This window comes from Periplaneta americana, chromosome 9 (genome assembly GCF_040183065.1).
Source record: "Periplaneta americana isolate PAMFEO1 chromosome 9, P.americana_PAMFEO1_priV1, whole genome shotgun sequence".
In the NCBI taxonomy this organism is placed as follows: Eukaryota; Metazoa; Arthropoda; class Insecta; order Blattodea; family Blattidae; genus Periplaneta; species Periplaneta americana.
The window spans coordinates 132775277-132800183 of NC_091125.1; the positions used below are offsets into that span (position 1 = coordinate 132775277).

At 34.8% G+C, this 24907-nt stretch overlaps 1 protein-coding gene across 2 annotated transcripts; it reads left to right on the forward strand.

Moving 5' to 3' along the window:
• The first annotated feature begins 803 nt into the window (after positions 1 to 803).
• On the forward strand, positions 804 to 24339 carry LOC138706533 (ankyrin repeat domain-containing protein 1-like). 2 transcript variants are annotated; one of them, XM_069835930.1, is made up of 5 exons: positions 804 to 959; positions 8195 to 8651; positions 16925 to 16987; positions 19256 to 19318; positions 23203 to 24339. In XM_069835930.1, exons 2-5 carry the CDS (start codon positions 8205 to 8207, stop codon positions 23695 to 23697), a joined length of 1068 nt encoding a protein of 355 aa, XP_069692031.1. In that variant the 5' UTR covers positions 804 to 959; positions 8195 to 8204; the 3' UTR covers positions 23698 to 24339. The 2 variants fall into 2 exon arrangements, with proteins under 2 accessions (XP_069692031.1, XP_069692032.1); XM_069835931.1 differs by lacking the exon at positions 804 to 959 and adding an exon at positions 1001 to 1103.
• The last annotated feature ends 568 nt before the right edge of the window (positions 24340 to 24907 follow it).

Genomic DNA, 24907 nt, shown 5'->3' on the forward strand with positions numbered 1-24907 from the left:
GTCGCATTTTGCTACTCGACTTCTAAAAATGCAGCAAATTTTCGATGTAAATGTGCAAAAATGCGACAACCACATTGGACTTCAGAAACAAGGATGGTAATGGAGAAAATGAAATCAGAGATGTGTATGAACTAATCAGTTCTGGAGAATCTGAATTTAAATGAAATGCTAATGCAATGGGCAATGTTCAAAAAGGTAATGAGCAGCAGATATTTAGGAATGGATTTCAAACAGTTGTTGCAATTCATGTAAGTTAAGTGAACAATTTCTTCTTATTAATTTATACAATTCCAACGTACAGTATACTGTAAATTGTGAGCTAGGATTTAGGTGCATGAATCTTGTAAAAACTGTCTTTCAGTAACTCTGCTAACAATAAATCTTGAAGGACTTACTCGTAAAGAATTCCAATGTTTAGAGTGACCATGAAATGACGTATTTTTAATGTGATGTAAATTCAGCAGTAATTAATTCTAAACATACCTAAGTCTAATGATGTAGCCTACTTACATAAGTGTATCTAGAGTGTGGTAAGTGAATTGAAAGTAATAAAACTCCAAGAAACAAATTACATAACTTTTTTTTTCTGCATATTCTATTAATTTTATCTTTCTGTAGAATTAGCACAAATATTATTTTTCATTTGTGCATTTTTGCGACAATTATTATATTTTCTAGCTGCATTCTCCTGTATTATCCCTCAGTTCTATTTTCCTTGTACAGTTAAAAACAACGTTTATCTCATATTTTCATGGTCCTCTTCCAGCAATAAGTCATCTCTAATCGAATTTCCAGTCTCCATATCATGTCTGCAATCAAGGGGACAGAGCAGAGGTCAGGCTGACTGCCTGCTTGCGTCACTTCGACCTTGTCACGACAACTTTCCTGGTTCAGCGATATAGTCCACGTCTTGCTATCATCTGCATGTGACATTCGACTGGCTGTACTTCTTCACGAAGGTACGTGCATTCATTATTTTTGTTGCTTCTATGATGTCATACGAAAATAGGCGTCGAAGTCTGATCCCTGTTGTTACTTGTTTTGTTGAGTGATCGCGTTTGGACTCCAACAGATTTGGATCGCTGGGGAAGATGGCATATGTAGTAAGTAGTTCATCGCTGCGGTTTTATGGACAACGTGATTCAAGTGATCGTACGGTGTGATTTGTTAAGGCATGCAGTCAATCACTAGGGGCAGTGGTGTCGTAATAATTTAACAACCACTTCTCTCCACTAATAACCGAAAATTACAACATGTTAATATAACAAATATTAAACAGGGTAATAATACGTGAACTTTACTCTAGAACAGGCGTTCTCAACCTGATGCTCGCGAGCACTATGGTGCTCTTTTAATAACATTTGGTGCTCTCGTGGTGCGAGTAAAAATGAGCTCGCGAGCATTATTGCTCCTGAGGCAGTGGCGGCTCGTGGGTATTGAATTCAGGGGGACTGCATACAAGAATAAACCATGCAACGTACCTTATTTAAAGATTAGTTCCATGCGCCTTGTCTTGTAGGTTGCAAACTTTTGAATCAACTTCTTATTAAAATCCGATATGTCGTTTAACATAGTCTTTACAATGGAAAACATTGCTAATGCGGTCATCGGCCCAGGTCAGTGGCATTTAAATGTGTTTAAATGAGACAGGCTCATGCCAGTAGATGTACTGGGATTTAAAAGAATCCTGCGGGACAAAATTCCGGCACACCGGCGACGCTGATATAACCCCTGCAGTTGCGAGTGTCGTGAAATAAACCATAATTTAATTTTTTATATGCAGATTTGAACCTTAGACATATCTAACTGGCGATGTTGTAGTTGGCTGTATAATATATCTATATGATACATCAAAAAATGAAAAAAACTGAGCCAGAAATTTGAATTCAGGATTTTCAATAGTACGCACCAGGGTGCTTGCCTCATTTATTGTGATGTTGTTAGATGTTTCAGATTCCATTATGGTTTGAAAACATTCTTGCAATGGCTCCTTCTCATGAGCAACATTTACTGTTCTTATTTTAAAACTCCATCTTGTTGCCCCAGCTGATGGAATTGTCTTTAAAACACATTAATCTAATACAGACTGTGTGGAGATCGAGAGAAGAAAGCAGGGATACTGGATAAATCAGCAAAAAATATGCGAGCTTTGTAGGCTGTTTTATTTAGCGGCTCTTTCCGTTATGAGATTCAACTGATGAGCACTTAATTTCATATTTCTCCTGAATTGTTAAGGTACTGAACTGAATAGACTGTAAATAATGTACAGAATTAAACATTGTCGCATTTGTTATACTCACAACATTAAAGAAAATGTATTTAAAACTGCGCGCTACTGACAAACTGCTGCAAATTTTGCAGCGCTTGGAAACTCTGGATTCATGGCGAGGGGCAGCAGGGGGAGGAGTAAAAGTAACGCGCAAAGCATCCGAGACGAGACTGGCAGCTCCAGGGGAGGAAGTGGCTTCACCAATCTGGCCTTGTGTTTGGGTTCGCTCTGGCAGCACCAGGGGAGGAAGTGACTTCACTAACGATTGCGTGCATGTCAATGAGAGCGAAATTTAAAAAACAATTCGAGCCGCTAAATAGAGACTGTATAATAAATGTATTTCACAACATAAAACGAGACAAGAGCCACAAATGTCTGGGGGTGCTGCAGCTCCGCAGCCCCCCTTCGAAAGCCGCCCCTGTCCTGAGGTCCTTTTTTCAATGCAGACTTTGTTATACAAATACAGTAGTCTTCATATCCATCCATTTTACTAGGCTATTTTAGCGACCTGACAGGCCTTGCCGTATTTCATGGTGTATAATCCCTTTCAATTCAATGTGAACTTAGAAAAACCAAGGTTATTCAAGAGAATAGTATGGCTGCTCGTGAGGAACTTGAATTGATAGATATCCAGTCTTCCTTAGCGCTGGAATATTTGTTTCAAAAGCAGGAATTCAGTCTTTGAGAAGCAGAAGATACAAAAATGTTTCTCTCAAATGTGTAGCTATGTTCGGGACGACCTACCTATGCGAAAAAAAAAACACTTTCTCACTTATGAAATACCTTCATAAAAAAGCATGATCACTATTGATTTATTGAATCACATTTAAGGGACTTCTCCTTAGACATCGATGAAATTTTGAGTAACATTCAAGTTCAAGGATCTCATACCTTTGTGAGAGTTTTAAAAATGGGTACCGGAACTTTATTTGTTATTTAATACATTCATATTATTAAGCCTATTCGACTTCATGGTACTCGCTCACTTAAATTGCATGTGGGCGGTGCTCACAATCTAAAAAAGGTTGAGAACTCCTGCTCTAGAATATGCCATTAGGAAAGTCCTGGAACACAGAGAGGGTTTGGAATTGAACGGATTACATCAGCTGCTTGTTTATGAAGATGACGTGAATATGTTAGGAGAAAATCACGATAGTTTTACTTGAAGCATGTAAGGAGATAGGTTTGAAAGTAAATCCCGAAAAGACAAAGTATTTTTGATTACGTCTCGTGACCAGAACATAGTACGACAAAAATTGGAAATTTATGTTTTGGAAAGGTAGAAAACAAATACATTATCGCAACAGTAACAAATATAAATGCCACTCGGGAGGAAATTAAACGTAGAATAAATATGGGAAATGCGAGAAGCTTTTGTCATCTTCTGCTTTCGAGAAAACTGAAAGGGAGAATTTATGAAACAGTTGTATTACCGGTTATTCTGTATGGTTGTGAAACTTGAACTCTCACTTTAAGAGAGGAACAGAGGTTAAGAGTGTTCGAGAATAAGGTGTTAGGTAAATATTTGGGGCTAAGAGGGGTGAAGTTACAGGAGAATGGAGAGAGTTACGCAACGCAGAAGTGTACGCATTGTATTCTTCACCTAACATAATTAGACACATGAAATCCAGGCGTTTGAGATAGGCAGGGCATGTAGCACAAAAGAGTGAATCCAGAAATGCATAAAGAACATTAGTTGAAAGACCTGAGGGAAAAAGATCTTTAGGGAGGCCAAGATATAGATGGAAGGAAACTATTAAAATGAATAGGGACCAGTGGTGGGCTTATGTGAAGGCTGCAGTGAACCTCCGGGTTCTCTAAAAGCCATTTGTAAGTACAGGTAAGTAAATAAATTACTGCAAACAGATAAATATTGCAATGCAAAACGTTACTACAGAATTATGTGTAGAGTAATTTAAAAACTCGCAAATGCTGACGACGGGCATCACACAACTGCGATAAATTTAACAAGCGGTTAGAACAAACCGGTGCAACCGGATGAATCACATCACTGACTAGGGGACGGATTCATATGCACTAAAAATGGCGTACGTATGCACTTATAAACAAAGGTATATACACTGTTAAAATTTAAAAAATAACTATTTTATTTTAAGCAATTTACTATTCATTCATTGTATCCTGCCCAAGGGCAGGCCTTTCAGTGCAAACTCAGCATTCTCCAGTTTTTATATATTCTGCCTTCCTCTTAGTCTCCATATATGATCCATATATCTTAATTTCGTCTATCATCTGATATATTCTTCTGCTCCAAACTCTTACCATTACTTCCAGTGCATCCTTCAGAAATCATTTTCTTCTCACACTCGACGAAGATTATTCTGCAAATATTGAATCAACGTTTATATTTTAAGATGGAAGAACAGTTGGAAGAAGAGCAGTTTGGCTTCAGGAGGGAAAAAGGTAAGAGAGATGCAATTGGACTGCTACGAACAATTTGCGAAAGATACCTAGAGAAGAATAAAGAAGTGTATATTGTATTTGTGGACTTAGAAAAGGAGTTTGGCAGAGTTGATTGGAATATATTGATGGGGATCCTAAAGAAGATTGGCGTAGACTGGAAAGGGAGGAGGCTGTTCAGTGACCTTCATATGAAATGAGTTAAAGTCAGGATAGAAGCAATGTCAGAGGAAGTGAAATAGGAAATAGGAAGAGGAATACGACAAGGATGTCCTTTATCACCTACCCTGTTCAACATCTACTTGGAGGATTTCATGAAGAACTGTTTTCAGAACATGGGAGGAGTGGAAGTAGGAGGAAGATGAAAAAAGTGTATAAGACTTGCTGATGATATGGCGTTTTTAGCAGAAGAGGAGATGGTACTAAGGGAAATGCTATTGGTGCTAAATGACAGCTGTTAGCAGTATAGAATGAAGACAAATGCCAACAAGACGAAGACCATGGCCATAGGAAGAAAAGTAAAAGGTAAACTTGCGAATTCCAAATGAGACAGTAGAGCAAGTGGACAGCTTCAAATACTTGAGGTTTACTATAAGCAGTAACATGAGCTGGTGCCAGGAAATGAAAAGGAGGACAGCAATGGCAAAGGAAGCTTTTAATAGAAAAAGAAGCAACTTCTGCGGATCTATGGAGAAAGAACTAAGAAAGAGACAAGTGAAGTATTTTGTGTGGAATGTAGCATTGTATGGGGCAGAAATATGAACATTACAACGAAGTGAAGAGAAGCGAATAGCATTATTTGAAATGTGGATATAGAGAAGGATGGAGAGTGTGAAATGGACAAAGTAAGAAACGAAGCTGTGTTGGAAAGAGTGGATGAAGAAAGAATGATACTGAAAATGGAAAAGGAATTTGCTGGGTCACTAGCTGAGAATAAACTGCATACTGAAGGGCACTAGATGGAATGGTGAACGGGAGAAGAATTCGGGGCAGAAGAAGATATCAGATGATAGACGACATTAAGATATATGGATCATATGCGGAGACAAATAGGAAATCAGAAAATAGGAAAGACTGGAGGATGCTGGGTTTGGAGTGAAAGACCTGCCCTTGGAAAGAACACTATGAATGAATGCTTTACTTCCACGTATTGTTGGATGCCTAAGGAGTAGGGCGATGTTTGTAGTATCGTCATAATATATTATATTATTATTATTATTATTATTATTATTATTATTATTATTATTAATATTATTTGAAAGTTAATAATAGTACACTTTTGGTTGGCACTCCTGATGAAGCAAAAGCTTGTGGCCGGAAGTGGAGTTTACATTGAATAATGAAAAAGTTATGTTACACGCCTACACTAAAATAATTATTTAATTGAATAATGAAATAGTTGGGAGGCCGGAGGGAAAAAGACCTTTGGGGGAATTATTTAATTGTTTAATTTAATTAATCAAGTATAAGTAAGCAAAAGTAAAATGAAAGATACCAAAATAATAGTACAAGAAATAATAAATACAAGAAATACAATATTAAATTAAATCAGTAGGCTAATACACAGAAAAGTATGTTAACTGGAAAGCCCAAGGGGCGATGGCCCTTTTAAACAATAATAAAGTAAAATGAAAAAGTATTAAATAATACAATAAATTGTGAAATAAATTTAAAATAATATGCAATACTATAATTGTTAGTTGGGAGGCCGGAGGGAAAAAGACCTTTGGGGAGGCCGAGATGTAGATGGGAAGATAATATTAAAATGGATTTGAGGGAGGTGGGATATGATGATAGAGATTGGATTAATCTTGCTCAGGATAGGGACCAATAGCGGGCTTATGTGATGGCGGCAATGAACCTTCGGGTTCCTTAAAAGCCAGTAAGTAAGTAAGTATGTATTCAATACTATAATGAAGTAATATAATATATACTAATCAGAATTTAAAATCAGTTGAAGTGCTTGGTTTTAAAATAATTTATTATTGGAAGATGCTAATTTTGAATGTTTTTAATGAAGTTATTATAAAATCTTGGGCCGAAATTTGAGCCATACTTTAGTCCTGCTTCAGAATTGCATTTGGGTTCAAACAAAGGGCATGATATTATAATATATGATTATAATAATAATTATATTATAATAATATAAAGCCAGTAAGTAATATTTTAATAGAGTATATAATATGTATATTTCGCGGGCTCAGAATGACAAGGTTCTATCCGACATTTTCAGCAAAATTGAGGTTTTTGGTGCTTTGAATTCTGCTACTTCACAGCTATCTACCATATACAGTAAATTATATGTTGATATCTTAATTATTGTTCGTGATAAAGTTAGTTTAAAAAGGTTCTTATCTGCATTGATTTTATTAACAACCAAACTTTTAAAATGCTCTCCTGTAAAATTTACTAAACACTAGATAGAACCTTGTCATTCTGAACCCTCGATTTGTTTAATATTATAATACGGTACCATATTGTAGGATGAAATGTACTAAAACCTTTCACGTTCAAACACTGCACGACACTAACATAGATTAATAGACTATACCGGTCGCTTCCACAAATACAATGCGAATGACAGACCCACGATAAATCCTTGGGCTAATTTCACTAAATACCATCTCCCTAGCATCAATTCCATCGGCGAAAAGTGTGTAATTGATAAAATACTATTTTAATATTAAAGACCTAGGATCATTAAAATACTATAGGGAGGTTAAGCAGTTTTGGGAACAGGAAGAATATGTTAGACTAAATTCAAGGGAAGAGAGAACAGGAATGGCATGGTGGAGATTAGGTATCTGGAGACTCAAGAATAGGAGAGGGAATGTAGAGAAGGATAAATGTCCTTTGTGTGGACTAGCTGAAGACTCAATGCATATTGCGCTAAAGTGCCAGGCAACAAGTGATTTAAGACACAGTTGGGTAGATAAAAAATTTCTACAAATAAACGCTATAGTAGCTTATAAAAAAATGAATGGTCACCTAAACGCCAGCAATTTGCATAAATTAGGAAAATTTCTTTTTAGAGTTAAAATTAGATGGGAAGAGAAAGTCAAAGCTCTAACAGGGATGGAATTATAAATGTTGAGTAGTCACACGATAAGAAACTACGAAGAGTAGTCAATGAAGCTAACAGAATAATTCTTAAGAGATTGAGCATAAAATGAAAAAGCTAAGGTAGGAGTTTTAAATACAAGAGTTATACTTATTATTAGTTGTGTATTATTATTATTATTATTATTATTATTATTATTATTGGTATTGTAAACAGAGGATGCTTATAGGTTCATTATGTATTAGTTTGTGTTATATTTGTATTGAGAGTGATGGCGGATTAAGAACTGGAAGACATCTAATCCGCCATGACGTGAACAATTATTGATGAATTAAATAAATAAATAAATAAATAAATAAATAAATAAAATAAATAAAATACTATTTCATAACAGATTTAAAATAAAGGCTACACATAACTGATGCATTTATTCTTGTTTGTAGAGAAAGAAAAATGTCTTTGGCACAAGTCCAGCAACCAGTGGCGATACCACCACATCTACAGGTGTTGTTGCCTCAACTGTTATGCTTCACCGTTCAACAGTCTGGAAATTCAACCATGGATCCTCAAGAATGGATGCAAGAGATCGAGGATATGCAGGGCACAGGGCAGTACAAGAAGCTGCGAGAGGACGTGGACCACATGGAAAAGGAACTGGCACGCAGTCGACGGAGAATGAAGGATCTGACAACCCGCAATGAAGAGCTGCAGAAGAAGCTGCTCAACGCTACAGCCCTGAACCAAAAGTTTCAGGAGCAGATGGGGCAGTACACCAACCTCACGTCCAGGAACAAACAGCTAGAGGAAGAGCTGTTCGAGATACAGCGCAACCTTACCACCAGAAGCGTCCAACTTGTGAAGAGACTTATACCACTCGAAGATGTCAGAGAGAAATGTCGGGTTCGTTGTTTCTTCTTATACGAAATATAGTGACTTTTAATTTTCTGATTATACGAAGAACACAGTTTTTAAAATTGTCCCAGTATGTGAAGTACACGGTTTTTTTAATTTTCTGATTATAGAAAAAACACAGTTTTTTTTAATTTTCTCATTATATGATGCACACGGTTTTTTTAAATTTTCTAATTATATGAAGTACACAATCGTTTTTTTTATTTTCTCATTATACAAAGTACACAGTCTTTCAATTTTCCCATTAGGGGAGAGTCGGGTAGTATCGGACATCGGGTAATATCGGACAGTGAGTTTCTTTCATCTACCACACGATGATAGTACCTGATTGACATGGTTACGTTTCTGTGATGTCGCATAGAGAAACTTAACCATGTCATTCCGGTACTACCATATGGTGGTAGATGAAAGAAACGCACTGTCCGATATTACCCGATGTCCGATACTACCCGACTCTCCCCTATATGAAGTACACGTTTTTTTTAATTTTCTCATTATACGAAGTACACAGTTTTTTTAATTTTCTAATTATATGAATTAAACAGTAGTTTTTTTTAATTTTCTCATTATACACAGTCTTTTTAATTTTCCCATTATATGCAGTACACGTTTTTTTTTAATTTTCTCATTATACGAAGTACACAGTCCTTTTTAATTTAATCATTATACGAAGTACACAGTTTTTTTTAATTTTCCCATCATATGAAGTATATGTTTTTTTTTTAATTTTCTTATTATACGAAGTAAACAAACTTTTTTTTTTAATTTTCCCATTGTACCAAGTATACAGTTTTTAAATTTTCTCATTATATGAAGTACACAGTTTTTAATTTTCTTATTATACGAAGTACACGGTTTTTTTAATTGTCTAATTATATGAATTACACAGTCTTTTCTTTAATTTTCTCATTATACAAAGTACACAGTCTTTTTAATTTTCCCATTATATGCAGTACACGTTTTTTTTTTAATTTTCTTATTATACGAAGTATATAGTCTTTTTTAATTTAATCATTATACGAAGTACACAGTTTTTTTTTAATTTTCCCATTATATGCAGTACGGTACACGTTTTTTTAATTTTCTCATTATACGAAGTACACAGTTTTTTAATTTTCCCATTATATGCAGTACGGTACACGTTTTTTTTAATTTACTCATTATACGAAGTAGACATCCTTTTTTAATTTTCTCATTATACAAAGTACACAATCTTTTTAATTTTCCCATTATATGCAGTACACGTTTTTCTTAATTTTCTCATTATACGAAGTACACATCCTTTTTTAATCTTCTCATTATACAAAGTACACAGTCTTTTTAATTTTCCCATTATATGCAGTACACGTTTTTCTTAATTTTCTCATTATACGAAGTACACATCCTTTTTTAATTTTCTCATTATACGAAGTACACATCCTTTTTTAATCTTCTCATTATACAAAGTACACAGTCTTTTTAATTTTCCCATTATATGCAGTACACGTTTTTCTTAATTTTCTCATTATACGAAGTACACATCCTTTTTTAATTTTCTCATTATACGAAGTACACATCCTTTTTTAATCTTCTCATTATACAAAGTACACAGTCTTTTTAATTTTCCCATTATATGCAGTACACGTTTTTCTTAATTTTCTCATTATACGAAGTACACAATCTTTTTTAATTTTCCCATTATATGAAGTACACGTTTTTTTTAATTTTCTTATTATACGAAGTATATAGTCTTTTTTAATTTAATCATTATACGAAGTACACAGTTTTTTTTTTAATTTTCCCATTATATGCAGTACGGTACACGTTTTTTTAAATTTTCTCATTATACGAAGTACACAGTTTTTTTAATTTTCCCATTATATGCAGTACGGTACACGTTTTTTTTAATTTTCTCATTATACGAAGTAGACATCCTTTTTTAATTTTCTCATCATACAAAGTACACAGTCTTTTTAATTTTCCCATTATATGTAGTACACGTTTTTCTTAATTTTCTCATTATACGAAGTACACATCCTTTTTTAATTTTCTCATTATACAAAGTACACAGTCTTTTTAATTTTCCCATTATATGCAGTACACGTTTTTCTTAATTTTCTCATTATACGAAGTACACATCCTTTTTTAATTTTCTCATTATACGAAGTACACATCCTTTTTTAATCTTCTCATTATACAAAGTACACAGTCTTTTTAATTTTCCCATTATATGCAGTACACGTTTTTCTTAATTTTCTCATTATACGAAGTACACATTCTTTTTTAATTTTCTCATTATACGAAGTACACATCCTTTTTTAATCTTCTCATTATACAAAGTACACAGTCTTTTTAATTTTCCCATTATATGCAGTACACGTTTTTCTTAATTTTCTCATTATCGAAGTACACAATCTTTTTTAATTATCCCATTATATGAAGTACACGTTTTTTTTTTAATTTTCTCATTATACGAAGTACACAATTTTTTTTTTAATTTTCTCATTATACCAAGTACACAGTTTTTTTTTTAATTTTCTCATTATTATGAAGTACACAGTTATTTAATTTCCCCATTATATGAAGTACACGTTTTTTTTAATTTTCTCATTATACCAAGTACACAGTTTTTTTTAATCTTCTCATTACATGAAATACACAGTTTTTAATTTTCTCATTATACGGAGTGCAGAGTATTTAATTTTCTCATTATACGAAGTGCAGAGTAGACCTATTTAATTTTCTTATTATACGAAGTACAGAGTTTTTAATTTTCTTATTATACGAAGTACATGGTTTTTTAATTTTCATATCGTACGAAATACAGGAATTTTAATTTTCTCATTATACGAAGTGCAGAGTGTTTAATTTTCTTATTGTAAGAAGTACAGAGTTTTCAGTTTTCTCATACGAAGTACAGAGTTTCTTCATTTTATCACACTCAGTGCAGAGTTGTTTAATTTTCTCATTATGCGAATTACAAAGTTTTTAATTTTCTACACAAAATACAGAGTATTCTTCATTTTCTCATTATACGAAGTATATAGGTTTTTTAATTTTCTCATTATACGAAGTACAGATTTTTTAATTTTCTCATAATATATCGTACAAAGTTATTTATTTTCTCATTATACAAAGTACAGAGGTTTTTTATTTTCTCATACGAAATACAGAGCTTCTAATTTTCTCATTATAAGATGTACAGAATTGCTGTCGGATATAGTCACGCAATAATAGGGTCCATCATCAGGGCTGATATGTAAGACCAGAGGATTCGCCTAGCCGAGTGATGTCCAAAGCAAGCGCATTTTTTTGACCTTGACTTCATGCGTGGGCATCAAGCGCTAAGTATGGAAAGAGGAAGGGTTGTGTATATGAATAAGCAGCATGTTGGATTAAGAAAACAGTGGTGCACAAACTTCAGACGGAACGTGAAATTTTATGTCGTTATTTTTATATGCCTTCTTTCTGTTTGATATTATCTATATTGTTTGTAAAACAAAAGTACTAATACCAATTTCTTAATATTGCAGTTGTGTGTTAAATGTTAATAACATAATAAAGAGTTAAGAAGAAAAATTCACATAAATTCCATAGCAGTACAACTATACTGTACTAAATGGATGAAACACATCATTCATAAAGAAATTGATATCCCAAAAAAAGAGACTGAGTATGACATGATAATTTGGAATTGATATTGATGGTACATTTAGCCTTATAAAAGTAATAAATAAACCAATCAAAACAATATTACAGTACAAAGCAAAGTTACCTAGATGCTGTATATATTTTAAGTGTAACTAATATTCCGTAACAAAACTCTTATCGCATTATGCTTTTAAGGTGATATTGGTGAGCAACTTCCTGTCATCAGAATATTAAATTATTTCCTCGAAATGTACTGAAGCTATAGAGCTGATATTTTTACAACACATGGGCACGTATCTTTTGCTTATGATGTAACAGTAGTTGCTTTGTTAATTCATTTACTTACAAACAATTTCCATCCGAATATTTTCAAAATTGTCAATACACTATCTTCAGTAATACGTATTTACGGTATATTAGATTTACGAAAACATTCTGTAAGGCTACTAAATAAATCGGCCTATATCTGAAAATTTCACTTTTCTATAAAAAAAAAGTCAAGAAAATATTTATTTTGAATAAAAATATCAAACTTGTGAAAAATGAGCATTAAAATTAAAACTTACATTCTTATAATGCACTTATACTGTACTTCTCAGGCAAATCTAAAAATTAACATGGATACAGTTTTAATAAGTTCTCTTCCCTTTATCCATTGAATCAGTGCTGGCCATCCCTGAACATAGCTCGACCAAGCGGCATATATACCTCTTTCGTCTGCCTCTTTCCTTTCCGCTGTAAAGCGCTCAAGCTCTCCTGAGCTCTAAAGCGCGCGCTTGCTCCTATGGGCATCAATTGACATGACTAGCCTAGCCTGTCGGGCTCGTTACAGGCTAATCTGAACGACTGAGCCAAAAACCTAATTCTGATCAGAGCCACCGTGAAAGCCTAAGAACTCATGTAACCTCGGCCGGGTTTGAACAAGCGTACTTCGGGTGTAATGTCTAGCATTAAGACTTCTTAATCAGATTTGCAGTGCACGAGCGTGTCGCAATACTGAACGTTTTCGGGCTTCGCTATGTTATTTGAACGTGGGTTTGGTTTGTTTTGGACATTTCCAGCTTGCGCTATTGTTTTACCCATTCACTTATTGTATAGGGTGATGAAACGGTTACCCAGCTGCGCTGGTCACCAAACTGCTAACTAAAGACCCGCTGTAACGACAAAAAGTGAATTGGTTTTTGTAAACTGATCAACACAAAACACGCGTTGCAGCACCAGTCAACGATCCATGACGGATGAAATCCAATGGTATAATGTACTCTCTGGAGGCTCTCTTCGTTCCCTCCAATTACAACTCAGTGGTCGTGACTTCAAACTGAGCAGTCGAATCAGGGCAGTGATTTAAACAAAAGAGTGTAATAGTATTGCGATCATTTGTGAACGAGTTTTGAGAAAAGTAGAATTTTCAATTGAGTTTTGAGGGAAACTTCGGTATTTCCCACACCACACAAAGGATAAAAAACGTACTTAAATCGATTAAAATAACTTTAAAATTATAACCCATCACTCCAGAGTCACGATTTGATTACTGCGAAAATTATATATTTAATAGATGACAGTTCTGTATGGTGCACAACATTTCATACTGGATAATTAGCAAAGCGATGTCCCTAGCACACGACTTTTAGCTTATGGGCCATCCCTCTGGGCGCGTGTTATCATATACTCGGTCAGTCATGGCCTAATATTATAAATGAAAACAATGAACAATAATCTCAGTCATAACTTCATAAAACACCGGATAAGACTAAGAATGTAATTAAATAATTAAATTGCGATCATTTGGTCCAGGGAGAATCCATTTTTAGCGCAAAGATAATTCTGTAGTGCTTGGGAAAAGTGGCACAAGTCACAAATGTTAATCTTATAGAAGGAAAAAAACTGTCTTCACACTGGTTTATGTCGATTTGATTTTCTTCTGTATGAATTATTGTAATGGGAGAAATATGTTTCTTTTACCAAGCGAGCAGATGTTCCGTAAATTGTCAATAAATTATTAAAAACGTTTGTGGAAACTGACTTATGTCACTTTTCCCAAGCACTGCACAATTTGTTTAAAATATTTTTTATTAATTACAACTGCACTTAAATAATTTAGGCCTAAATATGATAATTTTGTTTCTGGGAGCATAAATTTTTGAGTAAGAATAATTCCTTTCACATGTTTATTAGTTGGTAGGGCCTAGTGTATTAAAATAATTAAAATACTATCACTTGGTCCAGGGGACATACGTTTCCCAAGAAAAGGATAATGTAAATTGCAACAGTCTTTAAATTATTTAGAAACGATCATTTTGATTCTGGAAGCATACATTTTGATGCAAGAATATTTCCTCCAACACGTTTCTTAATAAATTGTTATTGTATCCAAATAGTTAAAATACTATCATTTACTCCAAGGAGCATCCGTTTTTGGTTCAAAGATAATTCGTTTAACATGTTTCCAAATCAGTCTTTGAATACATTCTTTAATGATATAATTACTCCAAACCAATGTGAATATAGCGTGGATTGTGTACGAAGATAATTTTTTGTGTTGACCCAATTGTGCATTATTGCGTAAATAAAAACAAACGAAAATTAATATAGCACATAAACATTATTTCAAGGAATATAGGAAACAAATGCATTACATACATACATACGTATGTAAGTAATAAAAACTGTAATACTTTACGGAATAATTAATACTTAATATTTTTCAAAGTTATTCCATCTCTCATTTGATCATGAAATAGCGCAGACGTAAGTCAGACAACAGTCCCCTGTGTAGTGTGGGAGGACATCGAAGTTCCAATGAATTTTAGAATGCGTATTCCAGGAAAACTGGAGAAGTTGGAGGGGTGATGTTGGGGAGGTTTTGTAGAGCAAATGCCAACAAATGTATTCTCAATTGATTCTTTGGCTAACATTCACGGTTTGGTCGTAATTTCATTGAAGAGCTATCAATAACAGAGTATGTGGCAGAAAGGATTCTAGGAAATTTCGACCAGGGAATATTTACCTAAAGGTAATCCGTAATTCCAACCATAGTAAATTCACACACGCGAAAATACATCCAAAGAAATATTTATCCCAGACTTTTATTTAGGAATGGAGGATTATGACATAGGCCTACAGCGATTGTATCAGTATAAGAGATGAAGCGTTACAGTGATATTTACCTAATTTAGTGGAGACAGCTGTATGACAGTGCCATATTATGTCCACAATAGTTCTTTCTATAACAAATTTATGAAATCTTAAATAAGAATTCTCGATATGACATAGCCCACACTGATTACTGTTATAACAATATTTACTTACTTACTGGCTTTTAAGGAACCCAGAGGTTCATTGCCGTCCTCAGATAAGCCCGCCATTGGTCCCTATCCTGAGCAAGATTAATCCAGTCTCTATCATCATATCCCACCTCCCTCAAATCCATTTTAATATTATCTTCCCATCTACGTCTCGGCCTCCCTAGAGGTCTCTTTCCCTCCGGTCTCCCAACTAACACTCTATATGCATTTCTGGATTCGCCCATACGTGCTACATGCCCTGCCATCTCAAACGTCTGGATTTAATGTTCCTAATTATGTCAGGTGAAGAATACAATGCGTGTAGTTCTGTGTTGTGTAACTTTCTCCATTCTCCTGTAACTTCATCCCTCTTAGCCCCAAATATTTTCCTAAGCACCTTATTCTCAAACACCCTTAACCTATGTTCATCTCTCAAAGTGAGAGTCCAAGTTTCACAACCATAAAGATCAACCGGTAATATGACTGTTTTATAAATTCTAACTTTCAGATTTTTTGACAGCAGACTGGATGATAAAAGCTTCTCAACCGAATAATAACAGGCATTTCCCATATTTATTCTGTGTTTAATTTCCTCCCGAGTATCATTTATATTTGTTACTGTTGCTCCCAGGTATTTGAATTTTTTCACCTCTTCAAAGAATAAATTTCCAATTTTATATATTTCAATTTCGTACAATATTCTCGTCACGAGACATAATCATATACTTTGTCTTTTCGGGATTGACTTCCAAACCTATCTCTTTACTTGCTTCAAGTAAAATTCCCGTGTTTTCCCTAATAGTTTGTGGATTTTCTCCTAATATATTCACGTCATCCGCATAGATGAGCAGCTGATGTAACCCGTTCAGTTCCAAACCGTCTCTGTTATCCTGGACTTTCCTAATGGCATACTCTGGAGCAAAGTTAAAAAGTAAAGGTGATAGTGCATCTCCTTGCTTTAGCCCGCAGTGAATTGGAAACGCATCTGACAGAAACTGACCTATACGGACTCTGCTGTATGTTTCACTGACACACATCTTAATTAATCGAACTAGTTTCTTGGGAATACCAAATTCAATAAGAATATCATATAAAACTTCTCTCTTAACCAAGTCATATGCCTTTTTGAAATCTATGAATAACTGATGCACTGTACCCTTATACTCCCATTTTTTCTCCATTATCTGTCGAATATAAAGTTACAATAATAATAATAATAATAATAATAATAATAATAATAATAATAATGATAATGTTATCACAGTAAGAGTTAATACTAATTGTAGCAGTCTTCTATGAAAGGAAACATAATAGTTTCGTTAAGTTTATAAACTTTGCTCTTTCCAGATGGAGCTGGAGGACACCCGCCATCAAGTGGACAATTTGACAAAGCAGTTGGACCAGAAACAAGTAAGTACTTAAGTGAGTGCATGTAAATGTGAAATGTCTCTTATACAGGGAACGATGGAGTTAAAACTAACATAGCTTTCAGCCAACAGATCGGACCTAGCGCTTTACAACACTTCTACAACTTTCTTGTGTTCACAATGAAATTATAACTATTTTTCCACTACCTTCGTGTAAAACAGGAAATTTCTCAACTACTTTTCGAGACAAACGAAGACTTTTTTGTTTGACAGAACTATTCAATTGTATAATGAGAAATAAACATTTTATTTTATTCTTTTCAGAGAAAAGTAGGGCCTATTACATTATATTTTCACAACTTTATTTATAATAGAAATATGATAGCCGTGATAATATATAAGCCTACAGCTCTGAAAAAATAAGAATCATTATTATTATTATTATTATTATTATTATTAATAGTAGTAATAATATTTAACTACAGAATTAACAAATAACAAAACTGAATTCAGAAACAAATTATTTGTCCTTCATCCTAATGTAATATTAATTTTATTGCAGGCTACTGTTACAAGCATTAAAAATGCTTATACTGTGGGAACTTGAAGGACGTTCTGACAAATTCGGACTAAAATTTATGCCGATTCTGCATATTTTAACTACAGAATTAACAAATAACTTTCACTTAAAATACAAATCTAGTTCTAATCAAAATGTCTCCGTTATTTGTTGACTCAGAAAAATCCACACTCGGTAGCTACAGTATAGAAACAGAACAAATGCTATTTTCCGTACTCCCAAAGATTTGTTAACACTTTAATAATTATTATTAAAAGGCGGCTTTGCACACAATAAACGGAGAATATTATTCATTTAACACTATTTTATACGGATCTATTTCTATTCTACGATAGAAATATAATATAAATGATTATCAATATTAATATACAGAGAATGTTTATGTGTTTGTATGAAGTAATCTCAGAAGCTAATTAACCGATTAGGATAATTCCTTCACTATTTCAAATATTATGTAGTTTTTCTAGATGGATATAATGCTACATATGAGGGCTGAGGCAAGATTAAAATAGATCTTTACGCACAGAACTTGATATTCTGTCGAAATATTGTGTAACTTGATTATTTAAACTTTATTTGGTCCACATAAAGTACTCTAATTTTATATACCTCAGTTTCTTTTTGTCCACAGAACATAATAGTATTTTTAAGTGTTTTGTCGTAAAGATGAGCATTTTACTGGACGAAAAATACATACATATAGACTGAAAATAAGTATTTTACCATTGAGCTCAATGGAGCTGAGTTATTTTAACAAGTGTCACGAAATGGCGTTCCTGCGGTCATAATTTACCCATATTCGTTTCCTGCGTTCCTTAGAAATATACATGCCATGATTCATCACCGCCTCAATCACCACTACCAAACACATTAATCAAAGTCTATAATCCGTTACATGAATATAAGCCATATACAACACACAATAGGAACAGGAACTCAAACAAGAATAAAAAGGCCTACTGATATAGCCTACCCACACATTCTAAACACGTGACATGACCACAGATGTCAAAGCGTGGATAAAATAAACTTAACAAAGAGAAAAGATGCACAGTGAGGCAAACATAAAAAATGATCTTCGTACACAATCCACTGTACATTGACTTTAATTTGGATTGATTTATTAAAGGATGCATTCAAGACTAATTTAGAAAAAATGTTAAACTAATTATCCTTGCACCAAAACAGATGTTCCCTGAACCAAATGATCCTATTTTAATTATTTGCATGTAATAAATAAACAATTAATAAACATGTTAAAGGAATTATCATTGCATCAGATGAGTGTTCTCTGCACCAAAATGATCGTATTTTAATTACTTAAATACAATTAAATTAAGTAGCATATTAAACGATTTATCCTTCTATCAAACACGAATGTTCCCTGGACCAAATGTCCTATTTTAATTATGTAATTACTTTATATTTATTTCTAACAAGTGCAGCGGAGCGCACGGGTATGGCAAATTAAAAATAATTTTGACAAGCACAGAAAACCAACAAGCGGGAGAGCGTAATGAAAATAGCATATGACATAACATATAGCCCTACAACATGTGCCGCATGGAACGCTCCTGCCATCTAACGGTAAAACTTCGCATAAGATATCCTTATCGTCCGTACGCCGGCGTACGACCACCAGATTTTATTAGGAAGTGGGGCCGGCCTGTAAAGGAACTCTCTGTACATCTCGAGGTATATAACTCTAATACAACTTTAATTCTATTTCAGACAAGCCTGGATGCCGCTAATGGCCAAGTAGACGCATTAAAGAAAGAAGTAGAGAAGAGAGATGTAAGTACCCAACATACAATTGGTAACCATACAGATTGTTTTGTAACATGTGGGACAGACTCCATTGGTATAGTGTTATAATTGTCAAAGTCACTCCTCGTCCCATACTTGTGAACGTTTTGTTGTCCAAATAATAATAATTCAAGTATGTAAAGGCCAATCACATTCATAATGTTTTCTCTCTTAAAGAAAAAACGGCAATGTCAATTCATACAGTTAACATATGTTAATTAACTTCCTGATCAATTCGGATTCCTACAACACTTCTTCTAATTTTAAAATATCTATACGTAACTATAAAATGTAGAGTGCATACTAGTTCGGTCCCATCAGATACACACCGGAAATATTAATTTGGTCCGAACTATGCAGGTATAGACAAGTTTTATACAGGGACATCATTTTATTTTTACTTCAATTTTTATTGTACCTGAGTTTTTTTAATGTACTTCACTCCCACCCCTTCTACTAATGAAGTTCAACCGTCCTCCACACAGATTCAAGACCGCATATACAGTCATAGTAGCCTTACGGTCATAGTAAACAGTACGTTCCAAAAATATGTTCGCGTTTTCCAGTGACGAAAGAGCTTTCAATATTGAATCATTTTCCATTTGCCTACGTCGAATCCCGGTTTCCCCCACCTGCTTCTATTCGCCTCTCTGTAAAGGCTTGTGGTTGGGCTGTCTTAGCTCTTTTCTGGGAACATTAATTTCTGTTAGGAATTGGACGTCTACGTAATATTATACCCATACAATTGTTTAAAATAACTTGAATAAAAGGGCCTCGTTAAGTAATTAACTGTCACGTGATTTCCTCTCTTTCTACGACGCTGCGACGTAACCACTTGGACGGACAGTAGATAGCACGTCTGATTAATTTTATCTTTTCGGATCGGGCAGAAGTGAAGATTGAATTTACAATACGTAAGGTACTCTTTTATAGAGAAGGTACAGAATTATTTCAACATGAGTTACTGATACGAGGCACGAACCTGGTAATTGGAATTACGTGCAATAGTCTATAGTGCGATAATATGCACATTAGAACTGAAGCCTGTATCGAAATGAACAGCCACCATTTTCAAAAATGTGTTTAAATATCCATATTACGATTATTTTTCAATTTAACTTCATTCTCCATAGTGTACGCTAATGTGCTGTAGACAGTATAATATATACTGCATAATGAATACGTCCGCACGGAAAGCTCAGCTCGTGAATAAAAACACTCATTGTTAATACTGTACTGTATTTTAATTAAACAAAAACTTAATGCAAATTATCAAACTCAAAATCGCGATATTTCCTAGTTTACGTAAATGGATGAACTACTTTTCTTCCCTCCTATACCTAGTAAAGTGACTTGTTTGTATATTACGCCAGTATCATCGAACTCCAGTCGTGGAAGGAGGTAGCAAACGGTGTTTCCGGTTCTTAATCGTTGATCCAAAGGTATAGCCAGGTTAATATTAGAAATGTTAGTAAAATAAAATGATGTCCCTGTATATATCAAAGAGCTGAAGACTTGATGAGCATTCAACCACAAAATCAAGGAATACAGCAATAAAATTTACGATTATGTGCTAGAGGAGTACATTCGATATTTAACTGCAACGTCTTTGAGTACGTCAAGCCTGATGTTACGAGTACTTTTCCGCCAGAATTATGGGTCGAATTCGTAGCTACGACAGAAAGAACGACAAACAGTTGTGAATCTTTCCATGCGAAGTTAAATCACTTATTCTACACCGCTCACCCTAATATCTTTTAATTAATAGACGTTCTAAAACAATTCAAATTGACACTAACATACAAATTAGAAGTCTAGCAACAAAAAGAAGATCAGACCAATTAAAGAAAGAACAATACATTGGAGACAAAATGGCAGAATTTGTATCTAAATCAATAAACAGTCTCCAACATATAAAAACACTATCCTACAAATTTCTCTCAAGAACATACAGGGTTGTTTCCGATCTCTGATAACGAATTTGAATGACGTCATGTGCGTCAGGAATCACACCGACAGCTGAATTGCGGCGAGAGGCGACAGACCAGTAGTGAGTGATTTCATAATTAGAGTGCACGGTGTATCACAGTAGCAATGCCCAAGAAAAATCGAGCCTTTTTGGGAGGGGTACATAACAACCCTTTCCGATGCCAAGTACAGTTACGTGAAAATCATAGAAGCCTGCAAAAAACGTGGTTTCGTTATTTCCAAGAAAGGCATCTTGCGTGTACCTAATAAGACTAGCAAAGCTCGGATGGAATTAATTCCACAGTGGGAAAAGCAAACAAATCGACTCCCCGTCACAAGTCGCCGCACCCCACGAGATGATACAAATTAATTTAATTCGAGCTTTACCAATCTTATTAAGTACACAGAAGATACCTTTCTTGGAAATAACGAAACCTCGTTTATTGCAGGCTTCTTTTATTTTCACTTAACTGTACTTGGCATCGGAAAGGGTTGTTATGTATCTCTCCCAAAAAGGCTCGATTTTCTTGGGAATTTCTGCTGTGAGTTGCCGTGCACTCTGACTATGAGATCACTCACTACTGGTCTGTCACCTCGCGCCCAGTTCAGCTGTCGTGTGACTCCTGACGCACATGATGTCATTCAAATTCGTTATCAGAGACCCTGTAGTTCCTTGTATCACTGACTATTCTGAAGTTTAAGAATTTTTTACTAAGGTTTATAGTGTACTGTACATGATAATCAAATATTTAACCATGCCTTAAGACAAGAGTTCCCAACCGGTGTGTCGCGCAGCTCCATGGAGTGTGTCGCAAAATTTTGGATTTGAAAAATAAATTTAATGTCATCTAGAAAGTCTCTTTACAGCGCATTTTTTATTTGCAACGAAGTTTTTGATATGGTACATTTTATTTTGAGACAGACTTTACCAATAAAACGTGAACACCTGCAACAATGCTGAGTTCAGTTTTTCATCCATAAGGCCACTTATAGAGAAACTCTGTGCAACCCACCAAGCGCAGACTTCACATTAATAATTATTTAAATAGGCGAGTTTTCAAAAACAATATCTTTGATCGGATATCCAGCATAGATAGGTTGGGATTTTTGACACATACCTTTGTTTTTTTATAATGCCACTCAAGTTATTGCTTGTTCTTTTAGAATTTTCGACTGCGTGTTAACCTCGACCTATATACAACACTACACAGAAGTTATCAATACTTTTTTCTGGCGGAACGCGCTAGAACGGCGTTCCGGCACCTTTTTGTTGCATATGTGTGAATTACTATGTTCTGAATATAATTTTTCTTTGAATTCCGCTTAGAACTTGAAAGTCTTAGTTGGCCGAAAAGGAGGTTAAAAACTATGAAATTCCCGTGCAGTGAACAGTAATAATCTCCCCGTTTGCTATAAAATATTCTACACAGAGTTTCACCAACTTTCTCTCCAGAAGAACTGTACTAGTTGTTATTATATTATTATTATTATTATTATTATTATTATTATTATTATTATTATTATTATTAATATTAATATTATTATGACTATTAATAAAATGAAATAAGTGTGTCGCGATATCGTGGGGATTCAGTAAAGTGTGTCGTCAATCAAAAAAGGTTGGGAACCACTGCCTTAAGGAATAGGCAGGCAATTTTGTAGTTTGCTGCCTCGAGTCACGAATTTACCTACCTGCTCTATGACAGTCCTAAGCCTCCATAGAATGAAAAGGAAAATGTCGATTTCCAACCAGTACTGCTCTATTTTCCATCCGGGACCGAACTAGTATTGTTTACTTTTTGACTCCGGACTGAACTAGTATATATTTTTGACCGTGGGACCGAACTAGTAAACTCTGAAAATGTAATCGTGTTAATACAAAATGATTTCCGCAATATCTGCAGGAACTTCTGCAATTGATGGGTATAGACTTAGAACGTCTGCTCATGAAGCAATCTCGACTTGGCAACCTCAAACTAGTTCAGAACCTCTTACTCTACGGGGTGAACGCCTCCGCAGCGGCCAAGAATGGGTACACAGTTCTGCAGTTCGCAGTAATGGGAGGGCACCCGGACGTGGTGAAGACGCTGCTAGACGCCGGGGCCACCCCCAACACACAGGACAACACCCACAACACCCCTCTGCACCGCGCCGTGGAGCGAGGTCACATCGGTATGTGTCAGCTTCTGCTAGACAAGGGAGCGCAGGTGAACGTGGAGACCAAGTACAAGAATACCCCGCTGCACGTTGCGGCCCAGGAGGGCTACATGGACATCGCCCAGCTGCTGGTGCAGAAGGGAGCAGATGTGAAAGCCAAGAACAAGTGGAACAAGACGCCTGCAGACGACGCGAGGGCCAAAGGACACGATGATATTGCAGACTGGTTGAGTACACTGTGACAGCTTCGAGTAGAGTGAGAATCAGTTCACAATCGACAGTTGAAGACTACGCCTGATTTATGACCGGTTTCTACAAACGTATGAAATAAGTCATAGATAAACTATCTGATGGATAAAATTTATCTGATAATAAATTTTTGTGTTTCTACAAACGAACAAGTTCAATTTATCCTTGTATAAGTTATCCAAGGATAAATTAGTTCCAAAATCTGCCAGTAGAGCAGTAATAGTATAATCAGGAAGGCTGTTCTTGAAGTTGAACAGTTTATTGAATTCAAAATTCTGTGATTAGTCTGAATCTTATTGTTTGTATTTATTCTGGTTACTTGTTGAAGTGATAATTTGCTAGTTAGGTAATATTCAAATTACAAATAGTATACCGGTACAGAAATTATTTCATCTAATTTGTATTCAGTAGGCCTATATTGTTTTATATGGGCTATATCAGGGCCTATATCTGTTTTCAGAGCCATTTCACTGTATCCTAATGCGAGTACCATCAATTGAACTTATGACAATTGGAAAGCCAGAATGGTCATGGAATTCATTAACGATAGTCTTGGCTCCATCTCCTGTGGGCATTGTAACATGTTCACTGGTCGTACCAGCAATTAAATATGAAATTCCTTTTATGATTCTGCATATCGTGGCTTTGTGTACTTCTGAATCGTTCCCAATTAATATTTGAAAGCTTTGTGTGGCATAAAAACTTAAAGTTGTCAGCACTTTCTTCATTGGGGAAATTGGAATGGATCTTATACATACATTTTGGGGCAGTATTAAGTTCAATTCTTTCTAAAATGTTGAGAAATACGGTTTTTGAAAAACGGTGTCTTTAAAAAAAATGCTACTTCTGAATATGACTCGAAGGGATTGTCTAAAAAAATATGTGAAGTATATTAGGACTATATAACTAACTATCCAGAAAACTTATGATGAAATCATAAAATTAAATAATTATATTATACGGAATGTCTACACCGTAATGCCCTATTTTTATCTTGCTCCCAATATCAAAGAAATAAAGATACGGGAATTTTATTCACAAACGTAAGTCGTATGAGGGATTAAGTTTGTAATAAAAAGTCACAAACTTCCATGTGACCCCTTTGGTGGTACGATGGATGTCTGGTCTATATTCGATTTCCGTCCAGGTCCGCTCCAACATGCTTGGAGAGATGGTAGGCCTACCAATGGCTTCCACAATCCG

Bases quoted from the DNA above. Each gene is read 5' to 3' on its own strand.
- LOC138706533 (XM_069835930.1), top strand. From the start codon at position 8,205: ATGTCTTTGGCACAAGTCCAGCAACCAGTGGCGATACCACCACATCTA. The intron at 8,652-16,924 runs GTTCGTTGTTTC...TGCTCTTTCCAG, and splicing joins ATGTCAGAGAGAAATGTCGG to ATGGAGCTGGAGGACACCCG. The intron at 16,988-19,255 runs GTAAGTACTTAA...ATTCTATTTCAG, and splicing joins AGCAGTTGGACCAGAAACAA to ACAAGCCTGGATGCCGCTAA.